Genomic DNA, 18,790 nt, shown 5'->3' with positions numbered 1-18,790 from the left:
TTTTGAAGTGTCTGGTGTGTGATTAATCCGAATGAAACATGAGAAGCCTAGGAGGAACTGAAATGGGCCATTCTGAAAATTATTCAATTTAGTCTAGAAGCCACTCAGCAACACTGAAGATCTTTAAATGGAAGAATCATTTGTAAAGGGATCAGGAAAGCCTAATGTGGACATTATAGAGCAACCAGAAAACATTTGAAGGAGTAAAAACTATCAGATGTACTTGGCATCAGGGAAATACAAATCAAAACCACAATGAGATATCACCTCACACCAGTCAGAATGGTTAAAGTTAACAAGTCAGGAAATGAGAGATGCTGGCGAGGATGCGGAGAAAGGGGAACCCTCCTACACTGTTGGTGGGAATGCAAGCTGGTGCAACCACTCTGGAAAACAGCATGGAGGTTCCTCAAAATGTTGAAAATAGAACTACCCTATAACCCAGCAATTGCACTACTGGGCATTTACCCTAAAGATACAAACGTAGTGATCTGAAGGGGCACGTGCACCCGAATGTTTATAGCACCAATGTCTACAATAGCCAAACTATGGAAAGAACCTAGATGTCCATCAACAGATGAATGGATAAAGAAGATGTGGTATATATACACAATGGAATACTATGCAGCCATCAAAAGAAATGAAATCTTGCCATTTGCGACAACATGGATGGAACTAGAGGGTATCATGCTTAGTGAAATAAGTCAATCGGAGAAAGACAACTATCATATGATCTCCCTGATATGAGGATGTGGAGATGCAACATGGGGGTTAGGGGGATAGGAGAAGAATAAATGAAACAAGATGGGATTGGGAGGGAGACAAATTATAAGTGACTCGTAATCTCACAAAACAAACTGGGGGGTGCTGGGGGGAGGTGGGGTTAGGAGAGGGGGAGGGGGGTTATGGACATTGGGGAGGGTATGTGCTATGGTGAGTGCTGTGAAATGTGTAAACCTGGCGATTCACAGTCCTGTACTCCTGGGGATAAATATACATTATATGTTTATAGAAAAAAATAAGAAATTTTAAAAAAAGAATAAAAAAAAACTATCAGATGTAAGGTGTATGGGCAGTTGGAATGGCAGTTAATAAATGTAAAAACATGCCCCACACAAAAATGCCTTTTAAATACCTATCCCATTTACATTATCTACCTATAATCCATATGAAGATTTTTATACAAAATGAAATCCAGTTTACTACCTCTGTTCCTATTTGTTCTTTATAGTCATTTTGACAAAACAAATCAAGAAAGCAAGAAATAGGTTATTTAGTACAGTCCCTATGGTATAGGCAGGAGTGACAGCAATGCAAGAATATTCATAAAAATAATATAATGGTTAGGAACATGAGTTCTGTAGCAAGACTCCCAGATTCAAAATTTAGCTCCACATCTTACTAGCTAACTATGCGACCTTGGTTAATTATTACACCACTTATTCATCTGTTTTTCAAGGTGCCTGTATTGCCTATAGTGGCCTACAATTGCAGAACACTACTCACACTGAATTTTGGTTTCCTTATCTGGAGAAATGGAGATAATTTACAGGATCACTCTTTTAGGAGTTGTAGTGCAGATTTAAGAGTGAAATTAGTCAAGTACTTAGACCAGTACCTGGCAAACATTAACAAATATTAGTTATTATCATTACCATACTACTACTATTCTACCACTAGCATTTCTAATGCAAACATCAGTATGGTCCCCTTTTTATTAACAGCTACAGGAACCCTGTTGGTAAAATATATGATGCCCAAGAATCGTGGGAGGTGAGGCTAAAAAGTCTGATAGAGAAATCAAGCCATCTTTGTGTTCATGTGCTCAAAGGACCTGAAAAAAAATTTGGTTGATTAGAAATCTGCTTGAATTATCTATACAGATATGCTTTAAGATCATGTATTTTTTTACATCTATAAGTATATATTATATTTAAAGCAAATATTTAGGACTGAAAAGGAAGTTATAAATCTTAAGTTCTACTCTTTTTTACAAAGAAGGAAACAGGTCAATCTGAAAGGTTGACAACTTGCCTCCACTTGAGCTCTTGATGGCACTGGAACCATGGGAATGAGAACCCCTGGACCTCTGACTCCCTCTAAAGCTTTTCCCACTTTCCCCACAGCAGCCTTCTCTTGCATTCTGACTGCTGAAAAGTAACTCAATCCACCTCAATTAATGTTTATTTACCATTCAATTTACAGCTCTGTAAGGGGAGAAATATATCAGAAAAAAAAAATTTTCCCATTCTGAAAATTCTGAATGATTCTGCTTTGCCACAAGGGATAGCAAAAGACACAAAAACATATGTGTACAAACACACAAAACAGTACTACCTTTGAAGGTAAAAAATACCAAATTTAAGTACTGAGGACACATGAAAAGTAATTTATGCTGTTTCTTTCCTTGAATTAGCATTTATCTTGTGTTTGATACTCAAATGCATTCATATTGGAAACTTAGTGAAAACTACCTCATGATTCCACTTTGAAGTTACAACCCATGTATGACTAAGATGTTCTGAGTATAAGCCTATCTGTATGTCAGATAAACTTTTACTCAATCTCTATCCTGTAAGCTCTGGTTGATCAAGAAAACTAAAGGCTAAGGAACAGAAAGCTAACTTCTTTAAATAAGACAAATGGAAAAGTTTTTCCAACTACCACTGTAAGAAATTTTTTCTTTCAAGAAAAAAATTTTTCTTTCAAATACTAAATCAATTTCCTCAACTGTACAACTATAATTTGATGGCTTTACTCTTACTACTTCACTTCACTGGCCTATAAATTTGTCTAAACAATAATAATAATTAAGTATCTTTACTGTTTTGTTTTGTTTTTCAGGATTAAAATCATTAAATGATCTGTTGAAGACACCACTATAAATACTTAACATTTTGGTTATGGCTTCTGTACTGAAAATCTACAGGAATTTTTCCAATTAAATTTTCAATCTTTCTAAAACCCTTCTGTTAAAAAAAAAAAGACAAAAAACAAATAAAAAAATCTTTGAGATAATTTAAATGAATGCTTTACATATCAAAAATGGATTCACAAGTCCCTATTACAATAGTTTATCAATTTTAAGAAGTGTCCTAAATATGCTTTGTATTAGTTTTCTTGATTATAAGATGTCAATAATATAGAAACATTTTTAATATAATAGAACATTTAATTACATCTATTTCCCATCAACACACAAATATTTAATGATGATTATATTGGCCATTTCCATTGGTTGGCAGGAGGCTCTTCCACTAAAGGCTCCCATGGTTTCCACTGTAACATTTTTCTTGCCAGACTTAGTTCACTTTCAGCCTGTTAATAAAAATTTTTAAAAAATCATTTGATTACACTAATATTTATCATAGCTAATGATTGAAATACAGTTATTAAAACCATTTTCATGTTAAAAGCTAATAAGCTAGTCTACCATCAAATGGTGAACACTATTAATAAAATTATCTTAATTCTCATAGCTACATAATCATGAGCAAGAAAGGATGGCTTTTGATATTTTCTATTTGATTAAAATTTGCTATTAGAGTGTTCAAAAATTTACGTGGTGAATTTTCAATCTTAATTGTCTGTTTCACCATTAGACTATAAATTCTTTGAGAATGAGAAGAATGTCTCTTATCTATGTCAATGGCTTTCAAGCTTTATTTTATCATGGCCCACAGTAAAACACAATAAATTCTACTAAAGGATCCATAATATGCACATAAAACAAAACTAAAAATATCATTACTTTTACTAGCTATGATACATTATTTTCTATTGTTTTTTTAAAATGCGAGTCATAACCCATCTAATTGATTTCCTGACCCATAATCACCTGAGACCCACAGTTTGTAAAACAATGATCTATGGAGTATAGAATATCATAGGCGCACAGAATTTACTGATGGAATTAATTTCCTTAGTCAGATTATGCTACATTTAACTTTTTCCCTTCAAACAAATTTATAACTATTTAACAAATATTTTAGGTATCTTTTTATTTCACATTTTTATACAACAAAAAGACCTATGACAACTCCTGCTAACTTAGAAGAACACTGTTAACACTTGTCAGGATGTCAGAAAAGGAATTCAAATACAGAATAAGTGCCAGATTCCATCACAGACTGTAATTCTTTAAGAAAGGCAATGCCGGGGCGCCTGGGTGGCTCAGTGGTTTAGGCCACTGCCTTCGGCTCAGGTCATGATCTCAGGGTCCTGGGATCGAGTCCCGCATCGGGCTCTCTGCTCGGCAGGGAGCCTGCTTCCCTCTCACTCTCTCTGCTTGCCTCTCTGCCTACTTGTGATCTCTCTCTGTCAAATAAATAAATAAAATCTTAAAAAAATAAAAAAAATAAAAAAAAAAAATAAATAAATAAAAAAATAAAAAAAAAAAAAAAAAAGAAAGGCAATGCCTCATTAATGCCAGTGGGGTAAACAGCCAATCTATGTTTAGCATCAAGTCTAAAATGTATGCAAACAATGAGTTAAAAAGCAGATTAATAGAAGTCTGAGAATAGAGGGATTTACTAATGCTAAAATGAGAAAATAGCATAAATACTAATTAAAAATATCCCTAACGATGGCTGTTTTCCTGACAGCCCTTTGCCCTGCGTCTGTTGACCATTCATGCTTTCTTTAAGCCCCAAAGGCATCGTGTAGTGCCTAACCCTAAACCATCATAAGGTCAACCCCATTTCAGGTAACTCAGCTGCATGAGGGGCCTGTTGCCCTTTCCTGCTCTCTTCCTTACCTCTAACACAGTACCTCCTTTTCCTTCTTCTTCTATCATCCCTCTAAAAATGGGCTGTCAAAAATGGTAGCTACTGGGGTGCCTGGGTGGCTCAGTGGGTTAGGTCTCTGCCTTCGGCTCGGGTCGTGATCTCGGGGTCCTGGGATCGAGCCCCACATCCGGCTCTCTGCTTGGCAGGGAGCCTGCTTCCCCCTCTCTCTCTGCCTGCCTCTCTGCCTACCTGTGATCTCACTCTCTGTCAAATAAATAAATAAAATCTTAAAAAAAAAATGGTAGCTACTACCTACATGTGACTATTGAGTAGGCATTTGAAATGCAGCTAGTTCAAATTCAGACATGCTGCAAGTATAAAATACACAAAAGATTTTAAAGACTTCGTATAAAAAAGAATATAAAATATAACAATATTTTTATATTGGTTATAGGTTTCAATTAATGTTTTAAATATTTTAGGTTAAGTAAAACATTACTAAAATTCAACCTTAATACTGCCTATGAAAGTGTGGAGATGGCACAGCTGACTTAAAAATAGCTACTGCACCCTGAGACTATAACTGCATAATAAATTAATGTATAAGTTAAACTAATCATGATCAAAGTGAGATCTGACAAAAAAGAAAGAGGAACAGGAAAAGGACAATAGTAAGTTAGGCAGCAAGTTGCCATATGGTACAACAGCTGGTGAATGAATAGAAGGCCAAGAAAACAGGCCTTTGAATGACTGAAATAGTCTACATTCATAAAAGGCTGTATGAATGCCCTATTCTTCTTTTAACAGAGCCATCTAACAATTCTTTTGAATTTGTATATCGTGTCTGTTGGTGATATACCTCCCTAATCCCAATACTACCCACTATATCCTTTTATTTGTCCTTTAATAAAACTGAAGAAATGGTTTTATTTTCTTTAAATTAAAAAAAAAAAGTTAGGGGCGCCTGGGTGGCTCAATGGTTTGGGCCACTGCCTTCGGCTCAGGTCATGATCTCAGGGTCCTGGGATCGAGTCCCGCATCGGGCTCTCTCCTCGGCAGGGAGCCTGCTTCCCTCTCACTCTCTCTGCTTGCCTCTCTGCCTACTTGTGATCTCTCTCTGTCAAATAAATAAATAAAATCTTTAAAAAAAAAAAAAAAGTTAAATGAAACAGAATTAAGTGTCAGATGGCTTCTAAGGGTAGACGTCTAAACCTATAATACTGCGGCAGGGAGGTGGATGGCAAAGTGGTGGGGCAAAGTGGGGAATGTGATTTGACCAAATAAAAATATTAAACATCTTTACATATGAGAGAAAATATTCAGTTGAAGTCAAAAGACAAAGAAGAGACTAAAAAAATGTGCAGATAAGATAGCAAAAGTTTAAGGTTAGTATCTCTTTTATTTTAAAAAACATTCAGAGAAATATAGAAGATAAATGCTAATAAATAAAATCTTTAAAAAAATGATAGAGTAAAAACATGAATGATGCAATATATAAAACACAAAATACAAGAACATATTTTAAGCTTAACCTTATTAATAATTGGGGGAAAAATGTACAACTTAAAAAAGGCACAGATGTGTTAATCAAAGGAAAAATAAAAATACATTTTCATTTTATGATTTTGTGATTCAAAAAACCTGTATTTTTCCATATTAAAAATATACTAAGCATTTAAAACACAAAAGTATGTATCTTAAAAGATAAAATTCAAATAATAGTAATATTGTGTTACTAGTTTGAACTAAAGGCTAACAGATTAAATTTAAGGTGTATCCAAATTTCCAACAGAAGCCTCATAAACTCAAACTATAATTACTGATAAATATTTAATTGATATATACATGACAGAACTATTCCTATATGCAATTATTCTTATATTTGAGAGCCGATTAAATAAAGAAATTTAGGGTTTTTTTTTTCTGGAATGTTAGCTTTGTGTCTCTAAGTATTGTGCCTCTGACCATTTAAAGCCAAACAGCTGGGGGGCCTGGGTGGCTCAGTGGTTTAAGCCGCTGCCTTCGGCTCAGGTCATGATCTCAGGGTCCTGGGATGGAGCCCCGCATCAGGCTCTCTGCCTGCCTCTCTGCCTACTTGTGATCTCTCTCTGTCAAATAAATAAATAAAAAATCTTATAAATAAATAAATAAATAAATAAAGCCAAACAGCTAAATATTCATCTTTTTATTTACCTGAAGAATAACTTCTTCTAGCTGGCCACACTGAAGTTGGTCTTCTAATTTCTTAACGTCTGGTTCCTACAATTTAAGGGAGAAAAAGAAAAAAAGATTTAAACAAAGAAGCACAATATCTAAATGTTTCAATATCCTAATTAAAAAGACCCAAATATAAAATAGCACTTATTATAGCAAACATAATTAATTTTTATTTCATTAAGCCCTTACTAATGTTTGCCAAATATCTAGTAGAAACCCATTTTATCTACTATTTTATTGTTTTTCTGTCTTAATATTAACTTGCTTATCAAGAGTAAGAAATATGATGTCCACCTCAGTCTTTCTAAAATACAGATTTTAGGGCACCTGGGTGACTCAGTTGTTAAGCGTCTGCCTTTGGCTCAGGTCATGGTCCCAGGGTCCTGGGACTGAGCCCCACATCGGGCTCCCTGCTCAACAGGAAGCCTGCTTCTCCCTCTCCCACATGTCCTGCTTGTGTTCTCTCTCTCGCTGTGTCTCTCTGTCTAAATAAATAAAATCTTTTAAAAAATAAATAAATAGGGGTGCCTGGGTGGCTCAGTGGGTTAAAGGCTCTGCCTTTAGCTCAGGTCATCATCCCAGCGTCCTGGGATCGAGCCCCGCGTCGGACTCTCTGCTCAGTGGAAAGCCTGCTTCCTCCTCTCTCTCTCTGCCTGCCTCTCTGCCTACTTGTAATCTCTCTCTCAGCCGAATAAATAAAAATTTAAATAAATAAATAAATAAATAAATAAATAAATAAATAAATAGGGGCGCCTGGGTGGCTCAGTGGGTTAAGCCTCTGCCTTCGGCTCAGGTCATGGTCCCAGGGTCCTGGGATGGAGCCCCGCATCGGGCTCTCTGCTCTGCAGGGAGCCTGCTTCCTCCTCTCTCTCTCTGCCTGCCTCTCTGCCTACTTGTGATCTCTGTCTGTCAAATAAATAAATAAAAATCTTTAAAAAAAAATAAAAAATAAATAAATAAAATACAGATTTTAAAATACCACTGTATTTTCTTAGTACTTCCTGTATTTCCTCTGAGAGCATTAGTTCAAAATAAATGCTACTCTACAACCCAGAATTCCATTCCTAGGTATATACCAAACAGAAAAGTATAATACATTAACCAAATAGCATGTTCAAGAATGTTCACAGTGGCACAAATTATAACCCAAACTAGAAATATTCAAATAATCATATATAGAATTAATATAGTATTTGGATATAACAGAATACTACCTAGCAACGAGAATACATGAACTACAACTAGATGCAAGAACACGGATGATTCTCTCAAACATACTACTAAATGAAAGAAATCACACACAGAAGAGCACAGACTTAGATTCCATTTATAAAAAGTTAAAAACCCGGTGACATGAACCTGTGGTGTTAGAGGTCAGAAGAGTAGTTATCTTTCGGAGGGTACTAACTTGGAGGGTTAAAAGAGAGGGTTTGGGCATTCTGAAAATGTCCTCTGATTTGGTGTTAACATGGGTGTGATTACTTTGTGAAAATTCATCAAGCTCTACACTTATGACTTCTGCATATTGCTTTATGTACATTATTCTTCAATAAAAGGTTTTTTAAAAAAGAAATGCTAATACGTTACCTAGAAAACACAATGACATGTATTTATTGCTAGTAAACTGAGCTTTGTGAGATCCAGAAACCATGTTCTATACATACTTACACATATGTAAGGTGTAAAAAGGATGGTTTTTTGACCCACAAAAGGAATGAAAAGAAGGAGAAAAAAACAAAGATATTTTCTACAGGAATTGACATGTTCCTGCTTCAGGGCATCTGCTGGCTAACCAGGGATATCTGCATGGCTTGTTCCTTCACTTCCATCTCCAAGTTTTTGTTCATATATCACCTTCTTAGTGAGGACCACTCTTTTTTTTTTTTTTTTTTTTTAAAGATTTTATTTATTTATTTGACAGAGAGAGATACATGTAGGCAGAGAGGCAGGCAGAGAGAGTGAGAGGGAAGCAGGCTCCCTGCCGAGCAGAGAGCCCGATGCGGGACTCGATCCCAGGACCCTGAGATCATGACCTGGGCCGAAGGCAGCGGCTTAAACCACTGAGCCACCCAGGCACCCGAGGACCACTCTTGATAATAACTTATACTGTGGTAGGTTAAATAAGGCCCCACAAAATGTATATGACCTAATCCCTAAAACCTATGAATGTTACCTTGTGGGGCAAATACTTTGCAAATGTAATTAAGAATCTTGAGACAGAGATTTTCCTAAATTATCCAAGCAGGCCCTAAATACAATTACAGGAATCCTTTAAAGACAGAGGTGGAGTGAAATTATGCACAGACGAAGAGAAAGCAATGTTACCACAGAGGCAGAGATCAGAATGATAAACCAAAAAATGCTGAAGCCACCAGAACTGGAAGAGTCAAGGAACAGGTTCTACCCTAGAACCTCTAAAAGGAATGCAGTACAATTAGTACCAAGGGCCCTGATTTGGACCATTGGTACTAATTTTAGGATTTTTGGCTTCTAGAAATGTAAAAGAATAAATTTCTATTGTTTTAAGCCACCAAGTTTATTAGGACAGGCAGAGGAAACAAATATATATTGTAACATTCCTCATCACCCATATACATATCATTCTCTTTTCATTTTCCTTCACTGCATTTAACTACTTTCTAACATGCTATTTAATGTACTTCTTTATTGACTTACATACTTCTTTGCCTCCCACCATTAATGTGTAATCTCCAAGAAGGCAGGGATTTTTATCTACTTTGTTCATTGTCATATAGGCACTGGCTTCCATCCCTACAAACATACATGGCATATAAAAGGCATTCAATGTTTCTTGAATAAATGAAAATAGTTAGAAAAGAAGGGGGAGGAAAGCAGATGAACATGTTTGAGAAAGACTGTTTAACTCAGAATTAACTGAGCTTTAAAGTCGAACTCCAAAAACAAAACAGGGAAGGTGGTCACTGTTAAGAGACCCACAAGAGTGAAGAAAAGAAGGCAAAGAAGGTTCAATATTTCCAACTCAAGAGAATCCTGTGCTAGGAAAACAATTCAAAATTTGTCTTATTGAAGGTAAATTAATATATGACTTCTATTTAACAGTGACAGAATGTCCTTAGGCTTAATAAGCTACCATGTACCGATCACCATGTGCTTGCAACTGTGTTAAACATTGTACATAATTACCTCATTCAGTCCTAACAGTAAGTATTCAAGTAGGTATTATACCCGAATTTTAGATGAGGAAACTGAGACAAAGAAATGGACAAGATGCCAATAGTCAGTCAGCAAATAAGTATTAGAGCTGAGATGAAAATTTTGGACAGGCCACAAACCAATACTTTTCACTAATATTCTATCTCCCTAGTATAATCTGAAAAAATAATTACTTTTATTTCCATTTCAGGCTTAGTAAATAGATATTTTATAATCATAACAATATTTACTGAAGACTTCATATAGGACTCTATTGAGGGTTAAAAATCTGTGATAATTTTACCAAAAACAGGAATCGATGATACAACTATTATACAATGCTTGGGATTATTAAAACTATTTGTACGTAGCCTTTTGGATAGACAAAAATTTCTACAGGACCTTATATAAGCACCAGGCACTATGCTCAATACTTGGGACAGAAAGATGAATGCAAGCATCAATCATAAGTAGCTTATGGACTAGTAGAGAAGACATAAATAAAATACAGTGTGACAGGTACAATGTAAGAAAAGCAAAGAAGCTGTTAATCTCTACTTAGGGAGATAAGAAAAGGCTTCACAGAGGAAGTAACAATCTTGAGGCCTTGAATAAGCCAGAAAGACAAGGTAAGAGTATTCTAGGAAGAGGGAAGAGAAAATACAAAGAAACACAATAATAAAATTACATGTAAATCACGAAATTATCAGCTGTTTGGTATTGCTGAAGTTTAGGGTACGAAATTGGAAATGACAAGGTAAGATTCAGAAGATAACCCAGAGTCAGACATTGGAGCACCTTCCATGCCACTCTAAGGACTTTAACATGTAAGTCAGTGGTTCCCAAACCTGGCTGTACATCAAAGGCTTGCAGATAAAAGCAGTTAGGAGAGTTTCATACAACTAACTCAGCAAAAATTCTTAAATTCCGCATCTGAGAAACACTAACCAAGAAACCACAGGAAGAACCTGGATCAGATTTATATACTGAAAAAAAAAAAAAATCACTCTAATAAAGTATGATGGAACTACACACGGACCAGTAAGTTACACGACAATTAAAAGAGCCCAAGTCAGAGAAAACTATTTTAACTAATAAATGAAAGTAATGACAGTAAACTATTCTTTGGTTAACACTGGATAAGAGAAAAGAAAAATAAGGCAAAAATAAAGGAAGATATAAAGGTAAGAATTTTCTTTTTAAGAAAATACATTTTGGGGGCGCCTGGGTGGCTCAGTGGGCTAAAGCCTCTGCCTTCGGCTCAGGTCATGATCTCAGGGTCCTGGGATCGAGCCCCGCGTCAGGCTCTCTGCTCATCTGGGAGCCTGCTTCCTCCTCTCTCTCTGCCTGCCTCTCTGCCTACTTGTGATCTCTCTCTATGTCAAATTAATAAATAAAAAATCTTTAAAAAAAAAAAAGAAAATACATTTTGAGGTTATCTGAAAGTTAATTAAATCCGCGGATAAAAGGGAAATAGAGAAAAACGATTAAAGTGGAATAAAGTTACGGAGAAGGAAAGCAGAAAAAGACTCAAAGAGCTTTACCTCAAGAAAAGAGAAAGGGAAATTTCTTATTCTGTATTGGAAAAAAGAAATGCATAAGCCCGTTTTACCTTAAGGAAAACATGAAATCAAAAGAAATGTTGAACTTCCCCTTATAGACTTTAACCTGTAAGCTATTTTCAGAATTGCCAAGCTAAGAATAAAAGTTCTAAATCAAATTGTTTTGCTGCATACCTAGGGAAAAATAATTATTCTCTTTGGACTACAGCGCATGGTAACATAATAATAAGAAAAATGTATTAGGACCACTTATTACTTATATATAAATTACTTTTAGAGTAATATATATATATAAATTACTTTTAGAGAAAATTACAAAAGTCCGTGAAATAACTGCTAGTGTGAAAATTTAATAACTGAAAAATTTAATTGTACAATAGAGCAATATAGTTTGGTATAAAAGAACTAGCAGCAGTCTATGGTGTGTCTGTCTAGGGCCTTTGACTTAAAACCTACAAAATGCTTCTATTAGTCTGCTAGGGCTGCCAACAAAATACCATAGGCTCTGTGGCTTCAACAACAGAAATTTATCTTCTCACAGTTCTGCAGACTGTTAGTCCAAGATCAAGGTGCAATAAGGTCAGTTTCTGATGAGAGCTTTCTTTCTGGCTTGCAAATAGTTACTTTTTCATTGAGTCCTCCTCACATGGCTGTCTCTTCTTATAAGGACACTAATTCTACTGAATCAGGGCTCCAATCTTAGGACCTCATTAACCTTAATTACTTCTACAGATGTTCCACCCACACTGGAGAGGGGTTAGGACTTCAACATATGAATGGGGGGGGGAGGGGACAGAGTCAGTCCATAACAATGTTTGATACAATTTTTGGTAATTAAGAGACTGACTTGGTCCTCTCTGCAACAAAGCACTTTTTAAAATGGTTATTTCTGAGATTTTTTTTAAAACACAACAAACATTTTTTGTTTTGCTTTCATTCTTCTCTACTCTGAAACTAGAGAAAAGAGGTAAGGATTGTTATATGTATAGCTAAGTCAATAATCAACAAAGGACTTGATCAGGGAGAGAGGTAAAAAGAACAATGTGAACTTAGAGAAGAGACCTAATGTTATTATTTCACTCTGGTATTTAACAGGGGCTTGCACATGGCACGCATTTAGTAAAAAGGAATTTGCTGAATGAAGGGACAACGGATGGAAGGAAAGCAGAGAAGAATAGAAAAGAGCAAAGTATATTCCATATGAGGAATATGCAAAAAATAAACAACTGAACTTTTTTGTTAATATTGCATTGGAACCATATATCCAAGAAAACAAAATCAAGTCAGCTACTTACCGTTTTAACCATACTCAGCTTCTCATTTGTAATCTGTTCTGTGTATTTCCTATATGCTGCATTTTTAGGAATTTGCTCAAGAACATCAAGAATCTTTGTGTACAATATTCTTAGCCTCTGAAAAGACAAATCATATACATTTTCAGTTTAAAATATCATCTTAAGATTCAACAGAATACTTCAGAAAGTCTCACAAATTACAAAAAGGCAAAACAAAAAACAAAAACCCCTCACGTCTGTTTTTTAAAAAGCATTTAACACTTTCTTGTTGTAATTTCTTCATGTCTATGCCCTATCTATCACCTTTATAACTGAGGAAAAATGTGAGTACAGTTGATTCATGGACAACGCTGGGGTTGGGGGCCAGTCCCTGGTATGGTTGAAAATCCACGTATAACTTATGACTCTCCCAAAACTTAACTAATTGCCTACTGTTGACCAGAAGCCTCACCAATAACACAGTCTGGTTAACACATATTTTATATGTTGTATGCATCACATATTACATTCTTACAATAAAGTAAGTTAGGGAAAAGAAAATGGTACTAAGAAAGTCTTAAGGGGGGGCACCTGGGTGGCTCAGTGGGTTGGGCCTCTGCCTTCGTTTGGCTCAGGTCATGATTTCAGGGTCCTGGGATGGAGCCCTGCAATGGGGCTCTCTGCTCAGCGGGGAGCCTGCTTCCCACCCCCCCAACCTTACCGCCCCCTCCTCTGCCTACTTGTTTTTGTGATCTCTCCTTCTGTCAAATAAATAAATAAAATCTTAAAAAAAAAAGATAAAAGAAAAAGAAAGTCTTAAGGAAAATACACTTACAGCACTGTACTATATTTATTGAAAAAAATGTGCATATAAGTGGACCCAAGCAGTTCAAACCTGTGCTATTCAAGGGTTAAATGTAGAAATACAGATACTTTTGACATTGCATGAACAACAAAAGTTGTATATAAGCAAAGGTATGATAATAAGTAAAAATAAAACTGCATTCTAACTTATTACTAATGATCTAATCTGAAAATCAACTCATTTACTAAATCATTATTTCTCAAATTGAGATTCTAGGCACTACAAATTAAGATTTTTTTTCTATTTTTCTTATCTGAATTTCTGTAGAAGTAAAACATATAAACAATGATTATCAGGATAATCAAATTTAACTAAATGTAGTCCTAATACTTCAGCTTATGATAACTGAGTTGGTATCATGTGAATGAAGGTTTCACCACAGGCTTAACAGGAAAGGAACAAGAGAACTGAACCACTGTACAGCCTGTATTGAAGCACACTGAACTTCAAGTTCACATACAGCAGTCTGGATAAAGTCACATGTAAGAAGCTGTGATAGCAGATCCTAACTCACAAATGTTCACAAGTAGTTAAGTATAATCATAAATACACATACATGATAAAAAATTTTTTATTATTTCTTTGTATTTAATTTGAAATGTTTTAGTTTAATTGTATAAAATCCACAGGTGCTAATACCTAGTTTCATTCATATATATTCACAATATACATTATGAGTAAACAAATAAACCTTCAGGGCCTCTAAGAATTGCTTTTCTTAAAAAGTAATCTGCATATTTAGACATTATTTAGACATTTGATACAATGTTCCAAAAGAAAGTATTTTTTAACTATACTAATGTAGAAATTATCAGATAACATATAATCTGAATTATGCATGGGTTTTCAGCCTCATTTCTTCTTAATTTTAGCAAAGGATATGGCAATTGAGAGGTCAAGTTAACAGACTTGGGTTCTAAAATGGAGATGTTAATAATACCTGCTTCACAGGTTGTTGTATAGCTTAGAACAGTATCTGGCACACATTAACTTTCAATAAATGTTAGCATTACTGTTCTATTGGAGGGAGTCACTTCAGCAGGTATCAGGGAAAGGTTCAAGAAAAAGAAGTATCTGAGATAGACCTGGAGGAATGATAGGACTTGGAAAGTTAAAGATGTAGGAAAAGACAACCTTGCACATAGAATATGCACGTAGGGCTGAATGGCAAAAATTAAAGGAATATAAAGTAATTAGTATATAGTTCTAGTTTCCTTTGACTTTGCTGTCCAATAGTCACTGGCCAAATATGGCTATCAAACACTTGAAATGTTGTTAGTCTGAACTAAAAACTGCTATAAATGTGAATACACAGTAGATTTTGAAGATCTAATATAAAAAAAGAGTATAATATCTTAATTTTTATATTATATAGTGGAATGGTAACATTTTATTAAAATAAATAAAACATTAACATGTTTTAAATATATTAAATAAAATTATTAGTTTTTACCTTTTTCTGTATTAAAAAAAGTGAGTCCTAGAAAATTTAAATTACAAACAGAGTTTATATTTATAACCCACATTATATTTTTATTGGACAGCATTTGGCTAAAATATAGAATACACAGGAAATGTTTAGGAGGTAAGGTTAGAGAAAAAGGGAGTGAGACTGTAAGTGGTCTTGTGTGCCAAGGTAGAGCATATGGGATTATTTTACGGGCAATTAAAAGATTTAGGAAAATTGCATGATTACATTTGTATTTCAGGAAAATTAACCAGGTAGTAGTGACTTAAAGTACTGGATGGAAGTGAAAAAGGCAGAAAGGCCAATAACAAAGTTGCTGCAGTTCTCTAAACAAGAGCAGGGGACAAAAATGTAATAGGAAGGAAAGGAAAGAGGTCAGACTGGAGAGCTGTTATAGAAAAGGATCAACAGAACTTGTCCCTGGAATTAACATGAAGATATAAGGGAAAAAGAAGTATCAACTGTCATATTCAGCTGCCAATCTGGGGAGTAGAAAGACTCTGATACCATCAGGAAAAATAGAGTCCACAGTAAAAGATATAGATTTAGAAAGGGAAAACCGTAAGTTCCATTTTAGACAATAATGAGTCATTATGAACTCATAAGAACTACACAACATTTGTTTAACAAACCTTATATTTACTGAGCACATACCATGTGCTCATCATAGTTCTAGCAGTGAATAAAATAATAAAAAATCCCTGTCTTCATGAAAACCTACCTTCTAATAGAGAAAGTCAATGAGCAAGATAAATTACTAGAGTTCAGAATGCTAAATAGCGCTCTGGAGGGCCTTTATTAGGACTTCTCTACTGAGAGTGAAATCAAAAGCCAGTGGAGGTTTCTGCTGAGAGACATGACCAGATCCATATGTGTCAAGCTGACTCTAGCTTGGTTGAAAAAAGACTAAAGTGAAGCAGTGACAAAGAAGGAGAGGCAGTTAGGAAACAAATGCTTCAGCTTGATGATGGTAGCTGAGAACATTGTAGCAGCAGAGGAGATGGTGAGAAATACTCAAAATCTGGATACATGTTAAGAGTAGAAACCTAGAGGATGTAATTAAGTACTAAATGTGGGGTGTGAGCAAGAGAGAGAAATTAAACATGATTTCAAGGTTTTTGACCTGAGCAAGTACAAGAATGGAAATGCCATTCACTGAGATAAGCAAGCCTGAGAGAAGGGCAGATTTTACACAGAAGAACAGGAACCCAATTTTGGACATTACATTTGGGTTGCCTGACATTCAAGTGGAGATATCCACTAAGCAATTAAATAGAGAAGACTCTCATAAGGAGACGTCCCTGCTTGGTACAGAAATCTAACAGTTATCAGTGTATAAATGGTATTTAAAAACACTAGACTGGGTCCTGACAAGGAGACAAATATAAGCAGAGAAAAGTCCCAAGAACAAAGTCTTAGCACTCTAAAATTTGTAAGTGGGGATATGAGAAATAACCAGAATAGGAGGAGAAGAAAGTAAGGGGGAGGGGGATAACCAAAAAAGCAGGAGACTGAGGTGTCCCCAAACCCCAAATGCTTGATGGAGACAGCGCCAAATGTGGCAAGTGCTGTTAATGGGTCAATTAAGATGAGAAACCTGAGGTGGCCATTGGATTTAGCAGCACGGAAATCATGGTGATCTTGAAAAGGGCAGTTCTAGCCAAATCTGTGTGAAGTGATTCAAAGCGAAGAGACAACGGAGACAGAAGTACAGATAACTCTTTCCAATCATCTATAAAGGGGAAGAGAGAGATGGTGTGATTACTGAAGGCAGGAAAGGGATGGCGGGAGGAGGTTTTTGAAGTTTTTTAGATGGAAGCATTCCCACTAGAAGGGAAAACTGATGACATAGGGGTTAGTTGCTAGAGCGATATATTCCGTAAGCCAGAGTGTGCTGCAATCTGAGGCACCGAGGCAGAAAATGTGAGGCGGGGGTTAAAGGTGAAAAATGGATCTACAGGGACGGGAGCGGGGCACTCATACGAGTACAGGTGAAGCCACGAGAAGGCTACGGAGAAACTGGCAAGGCAAGTGGCTGAAGGACGAGGTCGGCGGGCACGCACGACACAAACACACGGCACCGATCAACGAAGTGGTTACGGCTCTGTCTCAAGACAGCGCTCAGGCTGAGCTGTAATTTCAGGCTTGAAATATCCACATCCCCTTGGTCTTTCCAACAAGGTCATAGCGGTCTAGTCGTCCTTGCGATGTCAGGAAGGAAGCAGCACGTACCTCGTGTGGAGTCTCACATACAGCCAATCCCACAAGGCCGGTGGTCTGTACAGAAACAAAACACGATTCACGCTGCATACAATTCCGCGCGATACCACCAGTCCCCCTGGCTAAAACTGGCCTAACCCAGCAATCGCTCTCTCAGAGCCACTAGTTTGGGGCGGAGCTACTAAATCTGTCATCTCAGAGGACACAGCTGAATGAGTCCCCCCCAAAACCCCGGCAAGCCCGCGCCAGTTCCGGCCATCACCCGCGGGATGAGAGGCTTTCGGGCTGACTCACGAAGCCAAACAGTTCTTTCACGATCGAAAGTCCAACAGTGACCTCCAGTCACCTTACCTTCTTCAGCAAACCCGCCATGACGGCGCCTACAGGACGGGGACGCGCAGCCCTCTGGGAACCTCGCTCAGACCCGCTCAATCCACCACCGAGGCCGCCACACCGTCACCTTGGAAACAGCCTCGGTCAGCCTCGCTCAGGATTTCCACCCAGGCAAAGGCTGTACCCCGCCCATTTCTAAGCGGAAAATTAACGCATGCGCGTTGAGTACACGAGCGTCTAAAGCCAGCGCTGGAGGAAGCTGGTGTGTGTTAGCTGTGTAATGTCTCGGCTCCTGCTCTTAACTGCCATTGACGGCTTGTCCAAAGGCAGAGGGAAACGCTCCAAATCTCCAAAAAGCTCTGACAGAACCTGCACTCGGCTTAACCTTTGGCGAAGTCCTCCACCTCCCTTCCACGGTGCAGCGTATAGTAAAATGAGGGTGGTTCTCTGGAGCTATCATCTAAGTGATCGAATAGCAGCAAGGGTTAATTCATAGCGCGAGCATATCAGTATTCTCGGTCTAATGCGCCAAAGCATTTTTCAGTGTGAGGCCATTTCCTATCTCAACCCTTTTCCACCTCACCTTTCGGAAGTACATCATCCACTTTTCCTGAGGTGAAGTGACAACAGACCATACCACTTCTCCCCATTTATCTCTGCAGACGTTCGTCACACACGCATTATGTGTTAGTTACCGGGACATAATTTGTAAGACAGGATCCTACATCCTGGAATTTACTGAACAATAATGAAAAGATGCATTATTTGGTAACTGTTCTAAAAGAGTCTGTCCCAAGTGCAGTGGTAGCAGGGAAGCAGAAGTAACTAACCAAAAATGGTAGGCGTCTGTAGTTAAAGAAGGCATTTGCTAAAAAGTCAACGAGAGAAAAGCACAACAAATTGAGTGAACACATATGTGTATATATATAAATTTTATATATAAAGTTTAT

The 18,790-nt window shown here is 36.8% G+C and overlaps 1 protein-coding gene across 1 annotated transcript; it reads right to left on the bottom strand.

Moving 5' to 3' along the window:
* Positions 1-2,166: 2,166 nt before the first annotated feature.
* NDUFA5 (NADH:ubiquinone oxidoreductase subunit A5) lies at positions 2,167-17,976 on the bottom strand. The gene is made up of 5 exons (XM_046021537.1): positions 17,859-17,976; positions 17,520-17,564; positions 12,976-13,092; positions 6,921-6,986; positions 2,167-3,318 (listed from the first exon to the last, which is right to left on the bottom strand). The coding sequence occupies exons 1-5, from the start codon at positions 17,877-17,879 to the stop codon at positions 3,217-3,219; spliced, it is 351 nt and encodes a 116-aa protein (XP_045877493.1). The 5' UTR covers positions 17,880-17,976; the 3' UTR covers positions 2,167-3,216.
* Between the last annotated feature and the right edge of the window lie 814 nt (positions 17,977-18,790).

Source organism: Meles meles, chromosome 10 (genome assembly GCF_922984935.1).
Source record: "Meles meles chromosome 10, mMelMel3.1 paternal haplotype, whole genome shotgun sequence".
Taxonomy (NCBI): Eukaryota; Metazoa; Chordata; class Mammalia; order Carnivora; family Mustelidae; genus Meles; species Meles meles.
The sequence above is the reverse complement of the archived record's forward strand: the minus strand, read 5'-3'. Positions and strand labels throughout refer to the sequence as shown.

Excerpts from the sequence above, each read along its gene's own strand:
- NDUFA5 (XM_046021537.1), bottom strand. The coding sequence starts at position 17,879 with ATGGCGGGTTTGCTGAAGAAG. Across the intron at positions 13,093-17,519 it reads TATGTGAGACTCCACACGAG|AGGCTAAGAATATTGTACAC; the intron begins GTACGTGCTGCT and ends TTGTCTTTTCAG. Across the intron at positions 6,987-12,975 it reads AGCTGAGTATGGTTAAAACG|GAACCAGACGTTAAGAAATT; the intron begins GTAAGTAGCTGA and ends CTTAAATTGTAG.